At 37.8% G+C, this 23863-nt stretch overlaps 1 protein-coding gene across 2 annotated transcripts in view; it reads right to left on the bottom strand.

Moving 5' to 3' along the window:
• Positions 1–744: 744 nt before the first annotated feature.
• Positions 745–23863, bottom strand: part of PON2 (paraoxonase 2) — a 25200-nt gene continuing 2081 nt past the window's right edge. The window contains exons 2-9 of one of the 2 annotated variants that reach the window (XM_004676701.1): positions 19086–19156; positions 13321–13376; positions 7957–8122; positions 7300–7426; positions 5563–5763; positions 2845–2926; positions 1990–2118; positions 745–1367 (exon numbers count right to left, since the gene is read on the bottom strand). In XM_004676701.1, coding sequence (XP_004676758.1) covers positions 1209–1367; positions 1990–2118; positions 2845–2926; positions 5563–5763; positions 7300–7426; positions 7957–8122; positions 13321–13376; positions 19086–19156 — 991 coding nt within the window. In that variant the 3' untranslated portion in view covers positions 745–1208. The remainder of the gene's footprint in view (positions 1368–1989; positions 2119–2844; positions 2927–5562; positions 5764–7299; positions 7427–7956; positions 8123–13320; positions 13377–19085; positions 19157–23863) is intronic. The other variant, XM_012721066.1, reaches the window with a different exon arrangement.

Raw genomic sequence — 23863 nt, forward strand, 5'->3', positions numbered from 1 at the left:
AGCCGTGCAACGTCATTTACTGTGTAGGGGAACAGACGGCCTCAGACACATTCAGAGTCCCTTTACCAGTTGTGTGAACATCTATGAAATGTTAAAGTGATATAATATCAGTATCTACCCCCACAGGGCTAGAATTAGGATTAAATGAGATCATGACTATACCGTTTTTAATACATTGTCTGGCCCATTGTATGCAACTGACAACTATTTTGATCCTAAAGATGGGGAAAGTATGAGAAGTAAATTAAAAGTATTTTGATATCATGAAATAAAACATGACAGTCTCCCTCCAGAGCCTATGAATATTACATAGAGGTGTAGTGAGTGGAAAGGATGTTCCCTTATGAGATGAATACTCCTGGTCTGATCCTAGCATTGTTACCCTAAACATGTGGCCCCAGACAGCTGACTCCCCTCTCCTGGTTTCAGTTCACAGTTGTGTTCCATGAGGAGATGTCAAGACCATCCAGCTCTAATATTTTATCTTTTTTTTATCCAAGGTGGGCTGCCATTAAGAGAGTGGACAGGATTTACCATGCTAGTTGGCAACATGGCAAGTTGCCAATTGCCATATTTAGTTGGTTATTTTTTTTTTTTCCAAGGAAAGAGCCCTTTTACATTCAGATTTCAATAAGAGAAATTAACACTACTCTGCCTTGCAGAACCCAAAGACCTCCCACAAGGAAGTGGTCATTTTTCCATTTTCCCTGAGGACACACCTTGAGAAATAAACAGACGAAATTTGGATTTTAATGAGATCTTTAATACAACTCCAACTCTTTCATAGTAAACAAGAATCTAAGTATAATATATCAAAACACATTATGTATCAGTAGTTCTGAAAGTCACAGTGGTCACACTGTTAGAGCTGAAGTCACTCACATTTTAAGGAAATACAACCTATCCTGTTTCAGTGGAGCTCATCTGGCACACGGTAGGCAGAGAATGGGCTTATTCATGCCAAGTGTATTCACTCTATAGAAAGCAGCTTTTGTCTCTCCCTTTTACTTAGCATTAAAAAATTAATTTTGTTTTCATGATAAAAGTGCTACAAGAATTCAAGGGGACTTTCCTTACTGAAATAAAATTAACTATACATGCCATATATTTCTAGGTCAACTTTGTTGGTTAAATTCCCTCAGAATTAGTAATTCATAGAAAATTAATTGTTAAGATTAGTTAGCACATTTGCACACCAAAAATATAATTCAGAGTTCACAGTACAGGGCTTTGTGGTATAAAGTGCCTATGAGCAGTTTCCTATTAAATACTGAGGCCACAGAGCTTCCTTGGAGAACAGATCCGTTGTTGACGTAAACTGTAGTCACTGTAGGCTTCTCAGATAGAATATTCTGAATGCGGAGAACCTATTTACAAGATACAAAAGGTTAATATGGAACCACCATATATCACATCACTCAATGACCAATAATTCTTGTCTTCCACAATGACACAATGATTAAGAGAACATGCTGTTGAAAATACCAGTTAGCAATCTTTATAATGTTTAAATGAAAGTTCTTTCTTGATTCTTCAAGTAAACGACTTTCTTAAACCATCTAGTTACTGCAAGCCAACACAGGATTTAGTATTATTATAGTAATTGAGCATTAATAGAAATACTTCCACACAAATGTGCCTACTTGCACACTACGTTAGCGTGAGTTAGTCATATCATGTGGTGAGCTGACAAAAAGCCACGTATTTAGAAAAAAATTGCCAGTACAGCACACAAGGAGTGCATGTTTTTATAAAATGCCTTTTGTCTAGTTTCCACCATAATTCAATACATAATTTAGTTTACCTTTCTAAAAGTATTTGAACACTGTCAAATTCTGCCAGTTAGTGACTTAGATATAAAACCAGTACATAAGTTTATTGTATTACTGGTTTAAAAAGACTAAACAAACCATCCCTGTGACAGTTCTCCATATTATTAGTTCAAAAGGACTTGACTAATTAAGGTTGAAAAACTAAAAATATAAAAACCTCTGATGAGGGAGGATTGTTCGGGTCATAAATGAAGAGCTTCTGGCCATTAGGATGACAGCCTACCAAGATGTCCCCCGAGGAAAGATCAATAGATAAATTATCCACTAGTGTATCCAACTTGAGTACCTTCCAAATGAAAAAACGTCAATACTAAATGACACAAGAAACTTGATTAAATGATTTAGAGCAAACCTTTCCTGCCTCTATACATACATCTCCCTACTTCCACTCCTTTCACACCAGTATTGCTTAAATCAATTTAATAAACTGGTTTAAAGCCATTGTTAATCTTCCCTAAAATTAAGGAAGTTAGGGTGATAATCATTCTCTCTAAAAAATGAATTCCTTTTCCCCTAAAAGATGCACACTGATCAGTTAGCTCAAGGAACTCATTCAAACTAAAATAGGAAATTGTTAATCAATCTAAAATATGTGTTGTCAAGCAGGAAGAAAATAATAATGGCGTGGAACCCAATTTCTATCTTCATTTATTATTGAAAGAGCTGACATCGTACATAAATCTTCATTTCAGAATTCATCTAATAGTCTTTTCAATTGTGAAAATTCTTATTAGAATTCATTGGGTGCCATCAGTACTTCATGGAATGGACTCTAAATCTGTTGCAAATATTACTCCCATCCACTATCACATATAATCATAGTCAGACTTGTGACTGCAGGGAATAGGAGACTTCAGCAGTTATAAGAAGATATTATTTAAAAACCCAAACAGTATCACTGGCATCCATCTGCTCTCCTAAGTGAGTAATTGTTATAAATACTGTATAATTATGTAATTTCAACTATAATAAATTAGTATCTATTTTACATATATGAAAACAAATATTTTACCTTCAATTGAGTTAAATTCATGCTAGGTTGTTTTTCCAAAACGTGAATTTCATGAGCGAATATATCAGCAACATAGATGTACCTTTGTATATAGGACACACTGGTTAGAAATTCATGCCAATACAAAGCTTCATTAACACAGTATGGAAGAATAAGTCTTAATAACCTGCCAAGAAGATAATCAATGATGGGCCCGCAAGGAATGCTTGATAAAGGTCAATTTTTATTTGAATAGTAAGCTTTCAAAATCAACTTAGTATTGCTGATTGTGATTTTTCAAAAAGATAGTAAGGAAAAGTAATATTGGACAAAATTTTGAATATAAAGCCTGTGATATCTACCAATGAAAAGATAATAAAACAAAAATTGGCTTCATGAAAAAGGCTTTTAAATTTCACAATCTAATTTGTTAGTTCTAGGAATCATACACATTTAGAAATATAGACTGCAGAAGGCATTTATTAAAATATTCACTATCATTCATTAACAAAATATTAACATAACAATAATTTTGAGATAAGTATTCAGAACAATCTGTCTACAGAGCCTAAGGGGGGGAGGGTGTTGAATTAATGGACTACTTAGGGTAATGTTACATGGAATTGACTATTCCATGGCAACTGTCTTGTTAAATCGTTACCAAGTATGACTCCATGAACTTAGTATCAGGCATTTAAAACAGGAAGAAGACACAGCCTATCTCATGAAAAGGTCATAGCTTACTTGGTTTGTACACACTAAAAGAAAACCTAAGACATCATGACTGCTACCATAAGAAATATTTTGTCTAGAAACCAAAGAAGCACCTAACTCTTGTAAACACAGAAGGCTTACAAAGGAAGGACTATCTGCAGTGGATACAGAAATAGAGGCTAGAGTTGAGAATTAGAGGAGAAAGACTTTTCAGGCAGAAGGAAACACATGGGCAAAGACAAAGGGACAAGAGAGAGAGGCAAGGTTGTAAAATAATAAGTTGTCTATCTAAAACAGCAGTACACAAGGGAGGCTGGACTAACCTATTCAGGAAAGTCCAGTCCTTAGCCTGCCTTGATAAGCAGATGACTTCCACTGAAGTTTTAGAGTTACAAAGTGGCCTAGTAACAAATAGTGTGGTTCAACTAATACTGGGCACTTGCTTTGCACCTGGCACTTCTCAGCATGAGTAAAAATAAAGAAATCAGAACTCCCTGCTGTGGTAACCCTTAATGTCTTGTGAAATAAAGTAACATAGCAGTGCAAAACATGAAGGTCGTCTAAGAATGAGTTGTAAAAAATCGAATACTCTAGCTTGAGAGGATGAAAATCTAAAGTAAGAAAGTACAGTGGAAAGAGGATGAGCATGGGGAAGGAGGCGCAGGTAGAATCAACAGGACTTGCTCACTGGTTGGAGGGAAATGGTTAAAGAGAGGCTAACGTTGAATTCCTTAATTAATAATTAATTACAAATGCCCTTTTATTATTATGTATTTTTAGCTTAGCTGACTAGAAAGTTTGACTCTATTAATACAAAGATGAAAGTTGGGGAGAAAAACAGTTGGCAGGAAAGGTTGGCCTGAGTCAAATATTTACAAATCAAGTGATTCCACATTCATTTTCTGTAATCAACAACAAAAAAAGAAATTATATCAAGAAAATAAAGACACTTCTCAGTCTAGAAATGCCAAACTTATTTCATGTTTGTACTAGCTTAAAATTAGCAATATGCTGAGCCCTCCCTGGTGGTGCTGTGGGTTAAATCACAGCAATAAGAAGCTAAAACCACTTCAGCATGAGTTCGATCACCACTGTAGAGGTAATCCACATGGCACAGCAGACCTCTCCTGACCTGCCCACTACTCCCCTCAGCAGTATATTTCATCAAGTCAGCCTGTTCTGCTCCCCACTCTGTCTTTGGTGAATCCTCTCACCCCCTGCACCTCTGGACTGTACCCCAGTTCTGTATGCATAAATAAATATTTTTTAAAAATTACTAATGTGCTAAGGCATGCAGGAATAGGATATGGTTGAACATATAAAAATATATTATTTTGGAGAGCAATCTGGCAATCTATGAAAATTAGCACATAAAGGAATCATTCTTTGAGCAACCTGGCTTTGAGGAGTTTGTTCCATTAGGAATGTACAAAAAGGAGGGGATCACAGCACCATCTGGCCAGTACCCCACTAGCATTTGAAACCAAGTCTGTAGAGCTCCCAGAACTAAAGATTTAACCATTATGTGTTTTCTATAGAAAAGTCCTCTACATATTCGACAGCAGAGAATTGGTTAGTTAGGGTCACTCTGATAATTGAATGATGCAATAATATGCAGCTAATAAACAATGATGTATTTATTTTAAGGGATACACCTGTCTGAGATAGATCCAATTCCATTTTATAAAAAACTTACATTTGTAAAATGTAAGTTTAGATTCTAAACTGATAAACACCAAAATTTAGATATTTTATATAAGTATATTTATATATATCACTAAACATATATTATAATAAGTAAATATATTACTTAGTGAATATGTTAATAAATGTAATATACAATATATAACATGCTGTGCATGTGTTGTGTCATTTATATCTATAGATGATATATGTGGCTATATGTATATTTGTAATGTTACAAATATCAAGTAAGCTATTTGCACGCTGGGGAAAAAAGCAAAGTGAGGACTTTGACTCAACACCACTAAGGAGAAATGAAGCTATTTCTATAAGATGTCATACTTTTTATCAGGTGAAATAGTGATCCCATTTGCTGAATCAAATCCTTCTGCTACCACTTTAACTTCATTTGGACTGTAGTAAACAACATTTGCCCAGTGTAAGTTCAAGTATGTTTCCAAATACTTTAAGAAAGGATCAGAGAAATAGTGGTCATTGGTGGCATAGAAATGTGTCGGTCCAACAGCTACAATATCATTCACACTGAAAAAGAAAAATAACAGTTAAGAGGAAATATAGTCAGTTGGTGTCCGAATTAGAGATTGAATACCCTGAAGGTTTACACTATATGCACTTTAAATATTTTTGGAGTTTTCCCAGGAAAAAGCTCAGCTAAAATCACTTGGCTATCATCATATGCAATCTACTTATAATACCATTTGTCAGAGAACAACTTTTTGTAGGGCCATGTAATATGAACACAAGCCATTTGGCAATTAAGCCAGAATTATTTTAAAAGAAGCCAACAGGGTATTCTTTTTGACAGCGAGAAATATAAGATTAAACAATACGTAAGGACAAAGCTGTCCATAGTGTAAAGCCGGAAAGAGCATCATTGGCTGGCTAGCTGGTTGGGCCATCAGTAACATTTCCCTCACTTTCATTTACTCAGTTGCGGGATTTTCCTGAGTTCCTTTCTTTGTTATTAGTCATCCTAATGTTCACTGTTCAATTTCTACCTGACTCACAGAGTCGACCTGCCAAGAATGAACAGGTACTCAATAAACACTTGCAGAGAGATGGATGATGAAACTGCCCTAGTACAGTGCTTCAGGTGAGAGATTTATATGCTAAAAACAATTACATTTTTAAAACCAGTTAGGCCAAGAGTGTTATTAAATTTAAATTATCCTGTGCAAAAATTTCTGAAAGAGCCACTTTTTCGTGTCTTAAATGAGAAAGAAGGCTCTCTGCGAAAAAGCTCCATAAACCAGAGGCTGCCTGGACAGTATTTATGCTTCTATTTACTATGAAGTACATTTTTAAAAAGAATAGTTGGAAGTTGCATGCTGAATCCCTAGATAGGGAAGTATGAATTACAAATATTCATCAAATTCAAACTGAAACAGTAAGCTAACACAAGCCAAGCAGGTTACATATGATCCTCTTTTAGCCACTTTTCAACCACCAGTCTTATGCGACTATAGGATCTTGACGTCCTAGTGCCCCACTTGCAATTTGAATTGATCCGATTCTGTAGCTCCTAATATTAGCCCACAGCTACCACAAACCTGTGAAAGCTCTATGTATTAAGACCCACAGAAAGCGTACAAACTCCATCTAGATTCTCTTCCTTGTCAGGACAGGTAATATTTCGGTGATGAGTCATCAGAGATGCAGGGTGACAGTGGAATAAATAGTAAGGCTTCTCTTCTATTCTTAAGATGATCCTGAATTTTATCTACCCTTAGGCCATCATATTTCATCATCTCTCAAGAGAGTATTCATAGAACACACATTAGTAGAGTGAGTGACATTTCCACAACTTCTTTCTCTCTCCTCTCAATATCTCTCTGCCTTCACCTCCTGTTAATCTTCTCCACTCATGTTATGTGGGCCATGTTGGCATCCTTAATGTTCTGCAAGCAAAGTGAGCATATGCTCAACTCAGGAATGTTACATCCACTGTTCCCTCTAGAGGTATGTTTGAGTGTGTGTTTGCTCTCCTAAAGATGAGGGAACACCAGGGGTGTTCAATATGCCAGAGAGAACTGGAGAATCAACCAATAGAGTAAGTACCTTGGAAGAAGCTCATGTTTGATTGTTTTCAGATGCAAAAGAGAATTTTCTTCTTCATCAAATTTAAAAATTTCCACTGTATTCTTGAATTCTGGGTGGTTTACAACAAAAAGATAAACTGTGTCATCTGAAGAACGGAAAGAACAGAGTTAATTTACAAGATGTAACCATAGGACCTCCGGGCAGACACTGACATTTAAATACCACAGGCAAGGAAAGGTTGAATGTATAAGCTGTTAGACGACCTAACAGATCATTCTTCTTCTTGTCTTTCCCATCACTGTCCGCTGTTATTTCTGATCACTGGTCCCTTGACCTTTAGGAAAGAGTGTTTTCCACTCCATCTACAGAATTCATGAATAATCTGTTTACAGTTTAACTCAGAAATATGGCTCTTTTTCAATGTAATTATCATAGACAGATGAAAAGGTTACGAAATCTAAACATTCTTTCAGGTGTGAACTGCTAGAGATTTTTAAATGTGCCATAATGTACGACTAGACAAAGAATCAAATTTTCAATTTATTGGTATGACAAACATAGAAATAATTCATGAGTTAATTGTTCTCTTACTATAAATATGACCCAAATCTCTTTTCCACAGTCATTTGCAAACCATTATAAATTTCTTAGTATCAGTTGCTTCTTAGCACTTACCGCTGTCTATGAAAGTGCCGATACCATGTGGATTAAATGAAGCCAAATTAAACCCACGACTGATTCTTAATTCAAGTGCCCTTGGGTTTTCTTCTTTTAGATCCATCATTAGTATTCCTCCAGGCTTATCTGGTGCAAAGCTGTGGAGTCCTGGACATTTTAGACCCTTTTTAAAACAGAAAAAAAGTCAAATACACAAGCTTAAGTGTTATTATGGACTAAAGTGGGAACTATAAATAAATTATGATAGAGGTGATAACATAAAGCTACAAACACTGAGAAAACAGAGAAATCAATACAAAAATTAATCACTGGATGCCGGGAAGCTAAAAGATTAGCAATAACTGATTTTTTGAGTTGAGGCAGAAGACCAAGGCTTTAGTTTGTTCTGAGGATAACCAGAAAGATGGTAAATTAGGATTCAGCAGCACAATTGAGGGTGGGTTTAAGTGGAAGTCTAGATACTAAATAGTCACCAAGTCTGTACCTCTACTAAATTTAATTTTTACAAAGCCAGGAGTCTTTGAATTGAGTCCAGTCAAACGCCCCTTCTTTTTCACATCTCATATCCAATCCATCAGCAAATCCTTGATTTTATTTGAAAAATACAGGATCTTCATAAAGATCTGAATATTTCTCAACACTTCCTCTGTTATGATTTGGCCTTTCCGTTCCTGTCCTCAAGGCTCTATAGAAGTCTAACCTCACATTAGCATCCAAACTATGTCACCTTATATCATACCTCTGAGCAAAACTTTCATCTATTCAGATTAAAAAGGGAAATTGTTACAGCAGCCTAAAAGCTCTATCTGACCTATCCTTCTTAACCTCGTTTACCTTCCTAACCTCAAATTCTCCACCTCTGCCTTCACCTCTACTCTCTTCTCTGCTCATGTCATTTTGGCCACATTGACTTCCTTAATGTTCTGCAAGCAAAATGAGCATATGCTTAACTCAGGAATATTATATACACTGTTCCCTCTGCCTAGAAACACTCTCTTCTGAAGTCTCCTTCCTTCACTTTCTTTTATATCTCTGCTAAATGTCACTTATTGTCATTTAACATATATACATATTCACGCCTATATAAATAGTTGTGTCACCAGCCTCACCACAGTTGTCCCTCTCCAGTACTCCACCTTACTTTAATTTTTATTAAAGTGCAATCATCATCTTATGCATAATCATGCTCCCCCCACTGGACTTACTCTCACTTGTTCACTGTTAGGTTCCCTGAGCCTGAAATACTGCCTGGCCTGTAGTTTGTCCTTTTCCCACTGCTTTGAACCCTATTTACATGTTGGTTTATGTGGGTAGGCATATCTGTTCTTGTGCCAATATTTTATTTTTTATGCTTACAGTACTGTGGCTTTACTTACTTATGTTAAAATAGTATTAATACAACCTATATGTATAGAAATCTATTGGGCAAGTCCCCATAGCCCACACCGCATTACCTTACCTATACAAAATGGTCTCAAATATTCCTGCTCACTTACTTTCCTGTGTAACGTTTGGAAATTAAGTTGATGTTCCAAAAGGAACCCTACACCTTTTTTTTTGTTTTAAGATTTATTTATTTATTCACACAGAACTGGGGTACAAGCCAGAGATGTGGAGGGTGAGAGGCTTCACCAGAGACAGAGTGGGGAGCAGAACAGGCAGATCAACGAAGTACACTGCTGAGGGGAGCAGCGGGCGGGTCAGGAGAGGTCTGCCACGCCATGTGGATCTCCTCCGGGGGAGGCGGGGATCAAACTCATGCGGAAGTGGCTTAAGCTTCTTAGTGCAGCGCTTTAACCCGCTGCGCCACCAGCGAGGGCCAACCCTACACCTTTTTTTAATATTATTTTAATATTTTCTATTTGTATTGTTCTCGTGTATGAGAAAGTCAAAGTTTTATAGGTTCATTTTTTTTGTTAAAGATTTATTTATCTATGCATACAGAACTGGGGTACAAGCCAGAGGTGCAGGGGTGGTGAGAGGATTCACAGAGGCAGAGTAGGGAGCAGAAGAGGGAGATCAACGAAGTACATAGCTGAGGGGAGCAGCCGACGTGTCAGGAGAGGCATGTCAGGAGAGGTCTGCCATGCCATGTGGGTCACCTCCAGGGCGGGGATCGAACTCGTGCTAAAGTAGCTTTAAGCTTCTTAATGCTGTGTTTTAACCCACTGTGCCACCAGGGAGGGCCCTATTGTTGTTTTTTAACCTATTTAAAATTACATAGCTTCAAGAATGCAGATCTAATAAGTAGAATAAACGGGAATTATGTTATTTCTATCTGCTCTATGACAGTTTAGAACCAGTAATCCCTCTTGTTTATCAATGGCTCATAAACAATAGCATGATTTCAATGTAAATGAAACTCTACCAATGATGGATTATTTATAGTTAATTCCTTTTCTTTTTTCCTGGGTTGGATTTTTATTACTTAACAATTCTCATGGCAGTATTAAACAATGTATAAAAATAAATGTCCTGTAGAAAACTCAGGTGTAGGCTGGAGGCACAGGGGTGAAAGAATTCACCAAAGACAGAGTGGAGGACAGAACAGGTGAGCTTATTGAAATACACTGCTAAGAGAAGCAGCATGTGAGAACAGGAGAGGTGTGCTGCAATTTATAGTTATTTCAGTACTCCCTGTGATTTCAATCTTTCACCCCTCTTCTTCTTTTTCTTATTTATTTATTTATTTTTTTGGGGGGAGGAAATCCATGGACTCAAGGTGAGCTTTCTTTTCTCTCTTTTTAAAAATGATTTATTTATTTATGCATACAAGAGCTGGAGCAAAGGCCAGAGGTACAGGGAGGTGACGGTGGGGGGCAGTGTAAGGATTCACCAGAGTGGGGAGGAGAACAGGCAGATTACAGAAACACACTGCTGAGGAGAGCAGGGGGGCGGAACAGGAGAGGCCTGCTGTGCCATGTGGGTCATCTCTCTAGCCTGGGATCGAACTTGTGCTGTAGTGGCTGCTAATAGCTTGATAGTGCTGCATTTCAATGCCTTGTACCACCAGGAAGGCCCCTAAATCTTACTTCATTTTTATCTGAAAGTATTATACATAAATTTTACCATATTCACTGTTTTTAAATGTGCAGTTCAGAAATAGTAAGTATGTTCATTGTTAAGTAAGTCTTTTTAACATTCTCTGAACTCCAGTTCCTAATTAAGTGTCACATTAGTTTGAGGTAACTATCAAACATAGAACTGTGGTATAGGCTGGTTTATCTGGAATAATAAGCTAGGGAAAAGAACAAAGAACTGCCTCTATGGATGAGTTATTCATTTATAAAGTCTGGAAAACAGCAGAGGTAATGCTGAGTAAATTTAAAATGGCAGTAAAGTAGGAATGTTCTAAATTTGCATCCAAAACAAAAGAGACATAATCAAGGAAGAATAATGAAAATAAAGCAGAAGAAAACCTATTCATGTAGCTATCAGCTCACTATGATTGTGCCAAGACCCTCAGCTAAAATGGCTATAGATTTATATGGCTGGAGACCTCAATCCCCCTAATCCAAATTTATTCTCTGGGAAGAAAAATCTTGAAATAGGTGCATTTTGGATCACTTGAATTTCTGAGGGCACCTCCTTTGGGAGCGGGGAGCAACTGCTTTTACTTTACTCAGGTTTCTTGCATCACTAGATCTGAATAACTGACTCATATAGTACCAGTGGTTTTTTTTTTTAAGCCTACAGATTTACAGGCAAAGCTGTCTCTTCTGAACAAATACAGCGCCCCACTAGAAATATCATATTACTTCTTCTGTGTAGGAGATTAAACAAAACCTTTCTTTAAAACTGTATTCTTGGCCCTCACTGGTGGTGCAGGGAGTTAAAGCATAGCACTAAGACGCTAAAGCCACTTCAGTGTGAGTTCAGTCCCTGCCCCAGAGGTGACCCACATGGCGTGGCAGACCTTTCCTGACCTGCCCACTGCTCCCCCCAGCGGTGTACTTCATCAGTCTGCCTGTTGTGCTCCCGGCTCTGTCTCTGGTGAAGCCTCTCACTGCCCCTGTTCCTCTGGCCTGTACCCCAGTTCTATATGCATAAATAAATAAATCTTTAAAAAAAACAAAAACTGTATTTTTAAAACGTACTACAAATGCAGTTTCTGCTCAAGCCTATGATATTTCTTTTTTCTCTCAGTGGTAACAACCAGTTGCTCAGTTTAATTTTTATATAAAAACCATCAGGAGCCTAAAGAGTGTTCTGACCCTCATTCTCATGTAGGCCAGGTTCTCTCACCTTTCTTACAAATCTGACAACTATTTTATTCATGTTGCAACTTTCTTCAAAAGCAACTTCATGTTTTCACATCTGAGAGCCTCAAAATAACATGTTGCAAGGAAACAGAATAATTACAGGCTGCCTTCAAAGTTCGATACTTCTTCCTCAAGGAAAACTAATTCTGTGTAGATAATAAGGACTGCACAGCCACCCAAGGCCAAGGAGGCGTGGTCAGGGTCCTCACTGCCACTAAAAAGTTTGGTACAGGCCACCCTCACCCTCAAGCTAGTCATTTTCATATATAAAGATTTACTTATGTATACAGAAGTGGGGTCCAAGCCAAAGGTGCAGGGCAGTGGAAGGATTCACCAGTGACAGATTGGGAAGCAGTACAGGCAGAACTAACAAAGAACACTGCTGAGGGGAGCAGCAGGCAAGACAGTAGAGGTCTGCTATGCCACGTGGATCACCTTTGGGGCAGGGATCAAACTTGCACTGAGGCGGGTGCAGCTATCTTGCAGTGCTGCGCTTTAACCCGTTGTGCCACCAGCGAGGGCCACAAGCTAGTCATTTTTAAGGTCACCCAGAAAGGTTATTACCTTTCAGTTTATAAGAAGGCAAAAGGGTATCAATAAACACAGTTGATGATGTTCCACTAATGATAAGTTATCCAGGAAAAAAAGAAAGAAAAAAACACAGTCCTTGGTCTAGGCAACTTAGCATGTTGCTTGAAAATATTCTTAATATTCCTGAAAACAGCAAGAATATTGGCATACAATTAAATAGCTAGTGGAAAGAAAGGTGGTTGCTGTATTTAAAATGTGTGATGTGGTGTCACAAATCCACAACCACGCCCAAATTATCCTTTTAGTAGTCAGTCTCTAAGACAAAGATAGCATTAGAACACTTCAGTGCAGTGCAGTGGGGAGATGAACAGTAAACCCATTAGCAAGGACCTCTCATCTCTACATTTAGATACGCTTGAGGAAATTCTCCAAGATCCTGTTTGACCTGCCTCTTTTTTTCCAGAGCATTTTGTTGATGGTGAAAAAATACAAAAACAAGGCTCCTCAGACTTTATCAAATACTCTTTTATATCTTCTACTGAGATCAGGGAAGGAAAGGAAAACTCACCACACTAAAGAAGGCCAAGCCATTAGGAAGTATGTCAATATCTTCAGATCCAGCTTCTGTAAGTTCAAGAAATAGATAAACATCATGTTTAAATTGGGTTATTTCTTAGAGTATAACTAAGATTTCGTGTTATCAGTGTCTGTAATTTTAGGGATGGTTCAGATTCTTTTCTAGGAAACCACTCTCTCTAGTAAATGTCAGTCTAATCCCCTTCCTACAGTAAACTTCTGACTTTAAATGTTAACTATTTTATGTTTACGCCTATCAAAGTCAAGTAATCACCACATTTCTAACTATAATGCAGGAAATGTTGACATCTGTACACTGTTATGATAAACATCCAGATGTCTGTATAAAGTAATTGACATCAGGGGAATTATTACTTTCAGAATGAAGGACTCACAGTCATTTAACCATGCAAATATCCTTGTCCCCTTTCTGTGCTTTTAATCTGAAACAAACAGATATTTCTCTCATTAACAGATAAAACACCTGGGATTCCATATTCCCTCCTTAAAAACAGTGCCTGCTTGTTCTCATAATGCAAAGAAAGCTTTCCATTTAATCTTTAAATTTAGACTTTAAATTACAGGAAAAAACTTGCAAAAGAAAATTAATGAAAAATACCATGCATCTAAGCCAGTTGAAGCTTCTAACGCTTGTCTCTGAGGCAGGCTACAATTACTATTGATTGATTATTGATTGTCTGCAGTACACTCCACACAGCACAGCAAATAATTAGACATAAGACCTTCCCAGTGGTCTTACTGTGTAAATTCCGCAGATAGATAATAGACCGAAACACAAGAAGAGAGGAATAAAAATGGCTTAGATTAAGCCAAATCGTGACACATTCTTTAAGTCCACAAAATCCAATCTTCCCCTTGAAGGCCTCTCCAAAGGATTTCACCAAGATTATTTCTACGTTGTCAAAAACAAGCAACATCTATCCAGCCATTTTGGTTTTGATTCATGAGTTTGCACTCAGCCAGTTATCTACATGTTGCTGGGTCCCAAATAGTGGAAAACACACAAAAAAGACAAAAATGCCAAGAATTTACTTCATAAATATAACCCAACTGTGTGTCTGTAATTTTAAACATGTTGTGAGGGGGATTTCTTAACCAGGGGACTGTAATTCCTTAAGGAGCAACAAAAGGTTTCAGAGAGTCTATGCTATGTAAAATGTCTTCTGTATGTACAGATGAGAACCTGACAATGCAAAGGATTCTTGGTTTCCAGTAGATTCCCCAAAACAGTCCTGTGATACCCCCATTGGGTAAGAGCCATTAGCTCTAGTCCCATGATATTCTCAGCTAGCAATGAGCAGGACCAGGAGAACTCTATGCCCTCCACCCCCACTGAAGAATAGTGTTTTTTAAAGATATTTTCATTTTAACCACACTCTAACTTCTTTGTGTTTGATCCTGTTGCCAAATTCCAGTAAAAAACTGTCTTATCTCTTGCTTTCTTTCAAATGTTTTCCAGAGTTACTCCCCCATTGTCACTTCAATAGCCATTAACACAACAGGCTTTTAATAACTCATATAACTTCTTTAGTGGGGTTTTTGCAAGATTAGTCAGTACTGGAGGCATTTTTTCACCTATAACTCAGTAATAATAGTCCTGGCATTTACAGTTAGGGTGTACCAAGTAGCAGGCACATTATAAGTTCTTTAAATACATTCTTATATATTTGTCATAACCTTGAGAAGAAACATTATTATTATCTCTTACTTTATAGTTGAGGATACAGAAACTTGGACAGGTTAAGCTAGTTGCTCAAGGTCACAAACTTAGAAGCTGGGACTCAAATCCTGTTGTTCTGACTTAAAAGTATCTAGAAAAATACAACCTAGCAATGAATGTATTTTCCCTGATCTAACCATCCCCTCTAAAGACACTTCACTTTGTAAGTTCAATTATAGTAGTCAGTTCAATACTTGTTCCCTCCCCTCCAATTTTTGTTTCCATATTCACTCCCACCAAGATCTTCACCAATGCACGTTCTGTTCTTTACAACCTATTTTAAACCCTCTTTCTCTGGAAAGTTTTCTAGCTTAGCACATCTGATTTTAATCCCTTCTTATTCCTTTAGCAATTACTGTGGCAGAGACAGCAGCTGCTCCCTGGTGCCCAGTCCTCTCCTTCCTTTTCACCTATAGGTGCATGGCAACATAGCTACAGACATTTCCCACCCTTTCTTGCTGACAGATGGGGCCATCTATCTAAATGTCAGTCAATGGGATATGCTACAAGATGACTACTACTACTAGGTAAAATAAAAATAACATCCATGCCATTTCCTTTCTACTCCTTTCTGCCGGGAAAAGGCACCTCCTGGAGCTTCTAGTTATCTTTCCCAAGCTGAAAGTAAGATGTTGAAGATTGTTGTGTTGCTTCATCAGCCAAGTGACCAAGAGAGGACCGTCATCTGGTCACTTTAGGATATTTGCTGATCTTTGTATTAACATGTAAGAGAAAACACATTTTTCTTTTCTCTCAGGTACTTACCCTAACTTTACAACAGCAAATCAGCACTGGCTGTGCCAATAGGGTATGTAAGGGAGCCTACTATTTCCAATTTTTGTGCACTAATCAGGTACATATATTAATCATTCTGCGAAAAGATACTTTACTGGAAAGAGAATTTGTCAAAGTTACTTAATCTCTCTAAGCCTTCAGACCTTATTTGTTATAAAAAGAAAGAAGATACATATGTCTGTATATCTCAAGAGAGTACTTTTTCTGTTTTCCTTTTCATAGGTAGATCGTAAAGTGCTTGATGAAAAGGACTACAAATTTTAATGCTTTTTAAAAAAATCTCCCAAGCAGTAGTATTGTAAATCGCTTTGCCAAGTGTATAAAACCATTATTTGATTCAAGAGAGATAATCTATTCAAAAGTTTGTTACAGTGCATCAGTACTATGAATGCCAGCATTTTCAAATATATTTGGAACAGGTTTTCACTTTTAAGCCTCAAATAGAGTTAACTAGATCTTGTCATTACAATTTTTATTATTTAGGTGTGGATATTGTGCCAAATCTTGAGTATGTAAAAGCTTAGTCTCTGTCTATAAGATAAATCAGAAAGAAAGGGATACAAAGCATGGAACTTATTTTCTGCCCCATTAAAGGCACATATCTTGTGATACGTGGTAGATAATTATTTAATAAAACAGAGGGAAGGAGGTAGGATATCTGTAAAGCATCCAAGAGTTACGAAAAGTTCATTTCCAGTGATGGTAAAGTGAATGTAATATGGCTCTGTGTGTGTGTATGTCTGTGTGTGCACGCGTAAGGGAGAGCTGTGCTGGGGCTGGAAGATGTGGGAGATGTGGTCTTACCTGAAGATGGGTTAACTGTCTTCAAGTGCATGACTACTAATGTTTCCATGGGGAAAGTATAAAAAGAGAACCTCTCTACCCTTGACACTTTCCTAAGAAATTGTTTCACCAATATGAGAATGTATGCCCTTGCAACCAAAGAGCACAGGATAAGCAACTATTGTTAAAACATAAAACGACAAGTTATTATTATGCCTCACTAACACAGCATTTAACAAATGTTCATATAGTATGTGTTAGTCACAGAGCAAAAGCAAAAAAGAAGCACAATTCTAATTAGATCTAAAAATGTATCCCAAATGTGCATCTAATCATTCATTGTCTCCGCTCTGCTGCCTTCTGAAGTGCCTCAGAGGCATTAAACACTTCACAAGAGGGGCCATAGGTGACATCGTTCCTCATTCTTTCCAATGCCAGACAGCAGCTCACACACATCACAACATAAAGGTCACAAACACAGACAGACGCCTGTTCAGAATACAAATGTCGAGCTTGTTTTTCTCTCAGGAGCACCCCCATCCCAGGGAGTTGTAACAGCAACACACTTGGCAGTTTGTCCTGTAATAGGTCTGGCTGTGCCCTATTGTCTACTCTGAGATTTGAATTCACAAAAGGTGGGCTGCACAGGGCCAAGGGCTGGTTAGTAATTTGACAATTATTAACTCAGCAGCAAAAGTAACCTTAGCGATCACTGATGCAACCTCCCGACCTTGAACAACACCTCATACAGATGCCATCTGGCTTTTAGTTAGTGGCCCGTGCTGAAGAGACTCTCCCTGAGTGCAGTCAGAAGGCAGGATGCCGGGGTCTGTGTGTCTTGGCACTCCAGGTCACCTTAGTTCTTAGCAAGATCTGATTAGCATCTGATTAGCACCTTAGTTCTTAGCATTATCTGATAAACATCTGGTCAATCGAGTATTTGAGACAATTGGTATCTTCCTAAGTGTTTGGAAAACTGAAAACAAAGTTGAGGAGGTTCATGGAAGAGAAATCAAGGAGTCCAAGGAGGAAGAACTGGGGAAAGGTACAGAAGTAGTACGGGGGGGGGAACAGAATGGTGGGTCACAGAGCCAGAAAGAAACTAACTAGAAAAGGTTATTCTGAAAATAGTTGCAGGAAAGTGAAGCTTTCTTGGGCAAGAGCCAGAGTAGTGACACACCTATTTTTTGCTACAAGAGCATTGTTTGGAGTAACTATGTTTCTAAATATGAGGTAATGAGTTCTATTAGTTCTGCCAACTAAGGTCAATTTAGAAAAGACTACAAAACTTTAAGCACACATGCTAACCGAACAACAATACCATTGTTAAGAATTTATCCGATAGGGCCCTCCCGGGTGGCGCAACAGGTTAATGTTCAGCACTGCAAGCAAGCCTCAGCTGCTTTGGTGTGAGCTTGATCCCCACCCAGGAGGTGATCCACATGGCACCTCAGACCTCTCCTGACCCGCCCACTGCTCCCCAGACCTCTCCTGACCCACCCGCTGCTCCCCTCAGCAGTGTACTTCCCCATCTGCCAGTTCTGCTCCTCACTCTGTCTCTGGTGAATCCTCTAGCCACCCATGCACCTCCCACCTGTACCTCAGTTCTGTGTGCATAAATAAGGAAATCTTAAAAAAAAAAAAAAAGCACTAGAAGATACAATTTAAAAAAAAAAAATTATACAACAGATCAATACTAGAGTTACATATATAGTGGTGCTCACTGATTTCTTTGTAGTTGGCAAAAAACTGCATTCACCCAGACGTTAATTAAGAGGAAACTGGTTAAGTAAATAATGGTACATGTAAGTATTAAAAAAAAACTGAGGTTAATCTACATGTGTTAATATGAAAAGCTGTTCACCCTGTGATAAGAATAAAGCATACCACAGGATATACTAAGATACAATTATATAGAGATCCCATTTGTAGAAAAAGAAACAAGTATGTACATCTATGCTTATATTTGAATTGAAATTATCAGTTAGGATAAAAAAGAAACTTCTTGTCTGGGTTATTTCTTTGAGGGGGGAATAGAAAGTTTGTGAAGAGATTTTTATTTTCCATTTAATAACTTACCTTTCTCCTGACAACTTCATTAGCTAACTATTAGGTCAAAGGAACAAAGACTTCAGTGGTCACAATGGAAAAGAATACAGACTTTACCAAAATAGTTAAGAAAAGCCAGTAAGCAAGCAAAATATCAAACAGTAAGCATAGGATTATACAAATAATTAATAAATTGCAGTGAGCATAAGAGAGATTATAGAAATACAGAGAAGCATGAGCTAAAAAGAGAGTGACCAAAGAGGCTTTTGTTGATCTAATGATTTATCTGCTGCAAAGCCGTAATTGTATGCCAAAGTTCTGTTAATGAGCTTTTTAGTGGTAGTGGCCAAATAATGGAATGTGTATTACAAGCATTTTCTCATACTTACCGATTCCTTTAATCAGGTGGCAGTTTGGAAGGTCTACAGATTCTACTTCTCTGGAGGCTTTAAGTCGATTTCTGTTTAAAAAAAAAAAATCTGTTTATGTATTCCCTACTTTGTAGCAGGAAGGGTTTAAACAGGCTTATAGAAATACATAAAGCACAGCACAAATCTCAAGCATGTAAAAGAAAAGATAGAAAAATCAAAGCAGGAACATAAAATAGCACCAGAAATGAAGTCAAACAAAAATGCCTATCACAAAGTTCTATCCCTGGACATGGGTCATAAAAGAAAGTCAATAACTGAACAAAGAAAACATCTTGGCATTCCTATGCAAATAAAGACATGGCACTAGGTCCTATTTCTCCCAGCTTTAGTATTAGGAAAAGAGCTCACATGTCAGAAGCTCTATCTTCCTTTCATGGACCTGAAATGCTGAAAAACATTCAGAGCCTCTACAAGCTCAGAGATTGAAAGGAGGTAAAGACAAAATGACAATGTCTCCTGGTACACAGGAGACACACTGCAAAACAGTTATTAAGAAATAAGATACTAGAGGAGAAGGTCCCATCCCCATCACAAAACTTACTAGGGTGAAAACGCTGGAGGACACCAACTGCTTTAGCAAAACTACTTCCTGTTGTGTTGGTAAAACTAAAGTGAAGGAATAATGAAGAAATGCTTAACTCTAATGAGCTATCTTCCTTTTTCCCTCTACCCTAGAGTAGAGGCAGACCTATCAGTTCCCTACTCATAATTGGACTTTCACATTCTTATTAGCTAACCCCACTCCCTGTCTTATTACTTTCCATTGCAGCGGTGGGCAAGTCAAATATTTGCTTTCCCAGCCTCCTTTGTTAAGGGATAATTAAGACCCAGATTTTGGGATATTTTTGCTCCTGTTAAAAAGGGGAACATAGAAGAGCGCTAACTGGTATCATTCCTTTCCTATCCTTTACAATTTGACACACATATGTTCAGGGCTATCGTGACCATTCAGCATCATTAACACAAACAAGCTTGAGGACATAAAGCCCATAGGAAAGGAGCAAAGAACAGAAATTTAAGACCAGAGTCCCTTGATACGATCACTGACTCAATGAATGCCTCTCCTACAGTTTTTAATCTTTCAACTGGCCCATAATCACTCCTCAAATCATCCCCTCCAGAAACATGTGCTATAGGGTTCTTAATCTGGGGTCCTTTAAGGAGTCCTTGTAACCTTTAAGGAGTCGTTAGGTAAAATTCAGGAATCCATGAACTTCGATTAAAACTTCTAACTGAAGTTCAGTATTTCCACTGACGATGAATGTAAGCAACAAGCCACAGAAACTGCTACTAGTATTGACTGCCTATCACTGTGACTGTTACTAACAGGAATTGCACTGTTAGGCCACACTGCAGTTGTTGTGACTGTTTCAAAATACTAGTTATCCTCAGTGCTACTTGAAAATACCTACTGTTGTTTAACTACTTCTAGATCTATTTAAAACTTTAATAAAGAAGCCCATGTTATTACATCATCCATTAGATTTTTAAAAGTCTGAAAATAGTATTTTAAGTATTCAATTCACTGTTGTTTGGTAACTTTATGTATTTCATGCATTTAAAACAGAGTACTAAGGCATACACTCAAGGACCAGTCTGCCAAAGAGTCTACCGCAAAAAAGTCAAAGAACCCCTGCTTAAATGTCATTATCAGAAGTAACTTTTATTGAGTATTTACTGTGTGCCTGTCATTGTTCTAGCACTTTACACAAATGCACTCATTTATTTCTCACAGACTGTCTAGGGTAAAGAATGAAGCTAGGAAATGAATTCAAGCTATCTGGCCACAAAGCATGAAACTTAAACCAACAGTTATTACCATGATATCTATCTCCTAGTTCTTTAGCTCAGGAAACAGTGTTACCCCTGTAGATTGAAATGAGACTAGGGCCAATAGCTAAAATCTCACATCATCTGTGACAGCATAAAGGTTTCACCAGTCTATGGTGCCAAATGTCTTCAGCAAATTGGGTGTGCTGCTTTTACTACCAAGCGTTACTTTGTGCCATATCTCACATCTCTACATTTAAGAGCACTGATGGAGCTTTATCTTTTACATACAGACTTAAATGTACACAAACAGGGCCTTATCCTGTATATACAGACCATAAAACCCCTTGGAATGAATTCTTTGGGTCCTCATAAGTAAGAATTTAGGCTTAGGCATGTAAAGCTGGGAAAATCTGCTCCAACCGTAGAGGAAGAACTGGACTGTAGGAAAATTAGGCAAACTGTATTTGGAATCAGATCTGGGACAGTACAGACTGAACACTAATGGTTGTTGAAATAACTGGTTAACACCAGTTTTATGTATCATGTAGACAGGAAACAAATATGAAGACTGAAAAATGCATAAACGAAAAAGGACATTCGTTTCAAACAACAGTAAATGTGTATTTTGGCTTAACATGAAGAACTTCTGACACTTTGACTCAGTGGCCAGTACACAGCAGCCACACAGTAAATGAAAAGGTAGATTGGTTAGTTTAAAAAATAATAATAATAAAGCTGCTCCTTTAGAAGTATATTGGACAGCTTTTTGGTGAAGCTGCCATAAAGATGCTGGGTTCAAGCAAAAAGATTAGATGTTTGTTTTAGGGTTCCTGCCCACACATAGGTCTCTGATGCACTCAAGTTTCATGATTCATTCAAGGGTATGTACACTGAAATAGGGAGCAGCTGTCCTGAAGATATATGTATATTTGACTGTCTCTTTTTTTTTTTTTTTAAAGATTTATTTATTTATCCATATAGAACTGGGGTACAGGCCAGAGATGCGGAGGGTGAGAGGATTCACCAGAGACAAAGTGGGGAGCAGAACAGGCAGATCGACGAAGTACACTGCTGAGGGGAGCAGCGGGCGGGTCAGGAGAGGTCTGCCACGCCATGTGGTCTCCTCCAGGGCAGGCAGGGATCGAACTCATGCGGAAGTGGCTTTAGCTTCTCAGTGCAGTGCTTTAACCCGCTGCGCCACCAGGGAGGGCCATTGACTGTCTCTTTTATCTCTCAAGTGAGCAGTGGAAAAGTTAGGTATGCTAGAAGCCGATTACAGTTCAGAGCAAACAGACAACTTGGATTCCATTTATGCTTCTGTGAAACATCTATAGTAAAAAGTCCTTCATGGTTTACCTAAAAGTCAGGTTTGCATCCTGATGGAGAAATTACTTGAGTATCAAAGTACTATCTCTAAAAATAGAATAATAGTAAAATAAAAGGTACCAGATAAGATAAAAAAAAGAAAGAAAGAAAATTTTTAAAAAACTTGATTTTTTTGGAAGAATTTTTTTCTTTTGGGGGAGGTGGGGATATACTGGCTTTTGAAAGTGTCTAAGGGTCTGAAAGGAGATATATTATAACACCTGGCTCTATACCAGTCTCTAAACAGCAGGCAACTGACCTGTGTTCAGAGGGTTGCCAGATAAAATACAAGATCCCAGTTAAATTTGAATTTTAATTAAATAATGAATAATGTTAAAATACTGTTTGGGATATGCTTATGCTAAAAATGGATTCCTTCTTTATCTAAAATTCAAATTTAACTAGATGTCCTGCAATTTTATTTGCAAAATACAGCTATCTAACATCCCTCTCAATAGTATCACATCAGCTGAGATGGGGCTTCACCTATACAATATTACCACCTATGAAGTCTTTGTTCAATAAAGTTTATTATCATCAGGTCTTTATAAAGAAAGGTTATATCAAATTTTAAATGTATTATCAGGTATATCCTATGTCAATAAATTTTGTTTACTTTTTTCTAAATTTAAACATTTAAAGATTTGACATTTACAATTCGAAGAAACTTAAATTTAAAACCTTCCGATGATAACAGAAAAAATGGACTGTCAATTGAGAAAAATTCAGTTTGTGGAATCACAAATGGTTTGAACATTAAGGGAAACTTAATGAACCTGTGTATTTTAGTGGCCTTGCCTTTGAAACCGAGAGCTGGACAGCTTATACAAAAATCATCTAACTCAAGAATGTTCTGCCAAGTTGGGCATTTACATAATCTGAGAATTAGATCTGTCATGTCTATTTTCTGCCAATAAACAATTCTCCCCCATCTCTAAACATCCTCACAACCCCATCACCCTCTGCTTGTCTACCTTATATCCCCTCTGTCAGCAGACAAGGCTACCACTGCTATACAGGCAAGTAGGAAACTGTAGCCTCACCTTTCATTTCCCTTTCCCCGGGGTTCTAGAGTGTAGGCCTTGTTATTCTCTCCAGACAGCTTCAATTCTATTCATTCTTTATTCTAGTACTTCTCAATCCTACTGCACATTAAAATTATCAGGAGGAATTTTTTTAATGTTATAATTCTATTTTTAAAAAAGGTTTACTTATTTATGCATACAGAACTGGGGTTCAGGCCAGAGGTGCAGGAGCAGTCAGAGAAGCTACCAGATACAGAGTGGGGAGCAGAACAGGCAGATCAACTGAAATATACTGCTGAGTGGAGCAGAAGGCAAGACAGGATCCATCTGCTGTGCCATGTGGGTCGCCTCCCTGGCCAGGGATAGAACTGAAGCAGCTGTGGCTAGTTTTGTAGTGTTGAGCTTTAACCTACTGTGCCACCAGGGAGGGCCCAGGAGGAATTTTTTTTTTAACAATTTTTTTCTTTTTAAAGATTTACTTATTTATGCATACAGAACTGGGGTACAGGCCAGAGGTGCAGGGGTGGCAAGAGGATTCACCAGAGACAGAGTGGGGAGCAGAACAGGCAGATC

The sequence above is a fragment of the Condylura cristata genome, unplaced genomic scaffold (genome assembly GCF_000260355.1).
Source record: "Condylura cristata isolate star-nosed mole 26May11 unplaced genomic scaffold, ConCri1.0 scaffold00005, whole genome shotgun sequence".
Taxonomy (NCBI): Eukaryota; Metazoa; Chordata; class Mammalia; order Eulipotyphla; family Talpidae; genus Condylura; species Condylura cristata.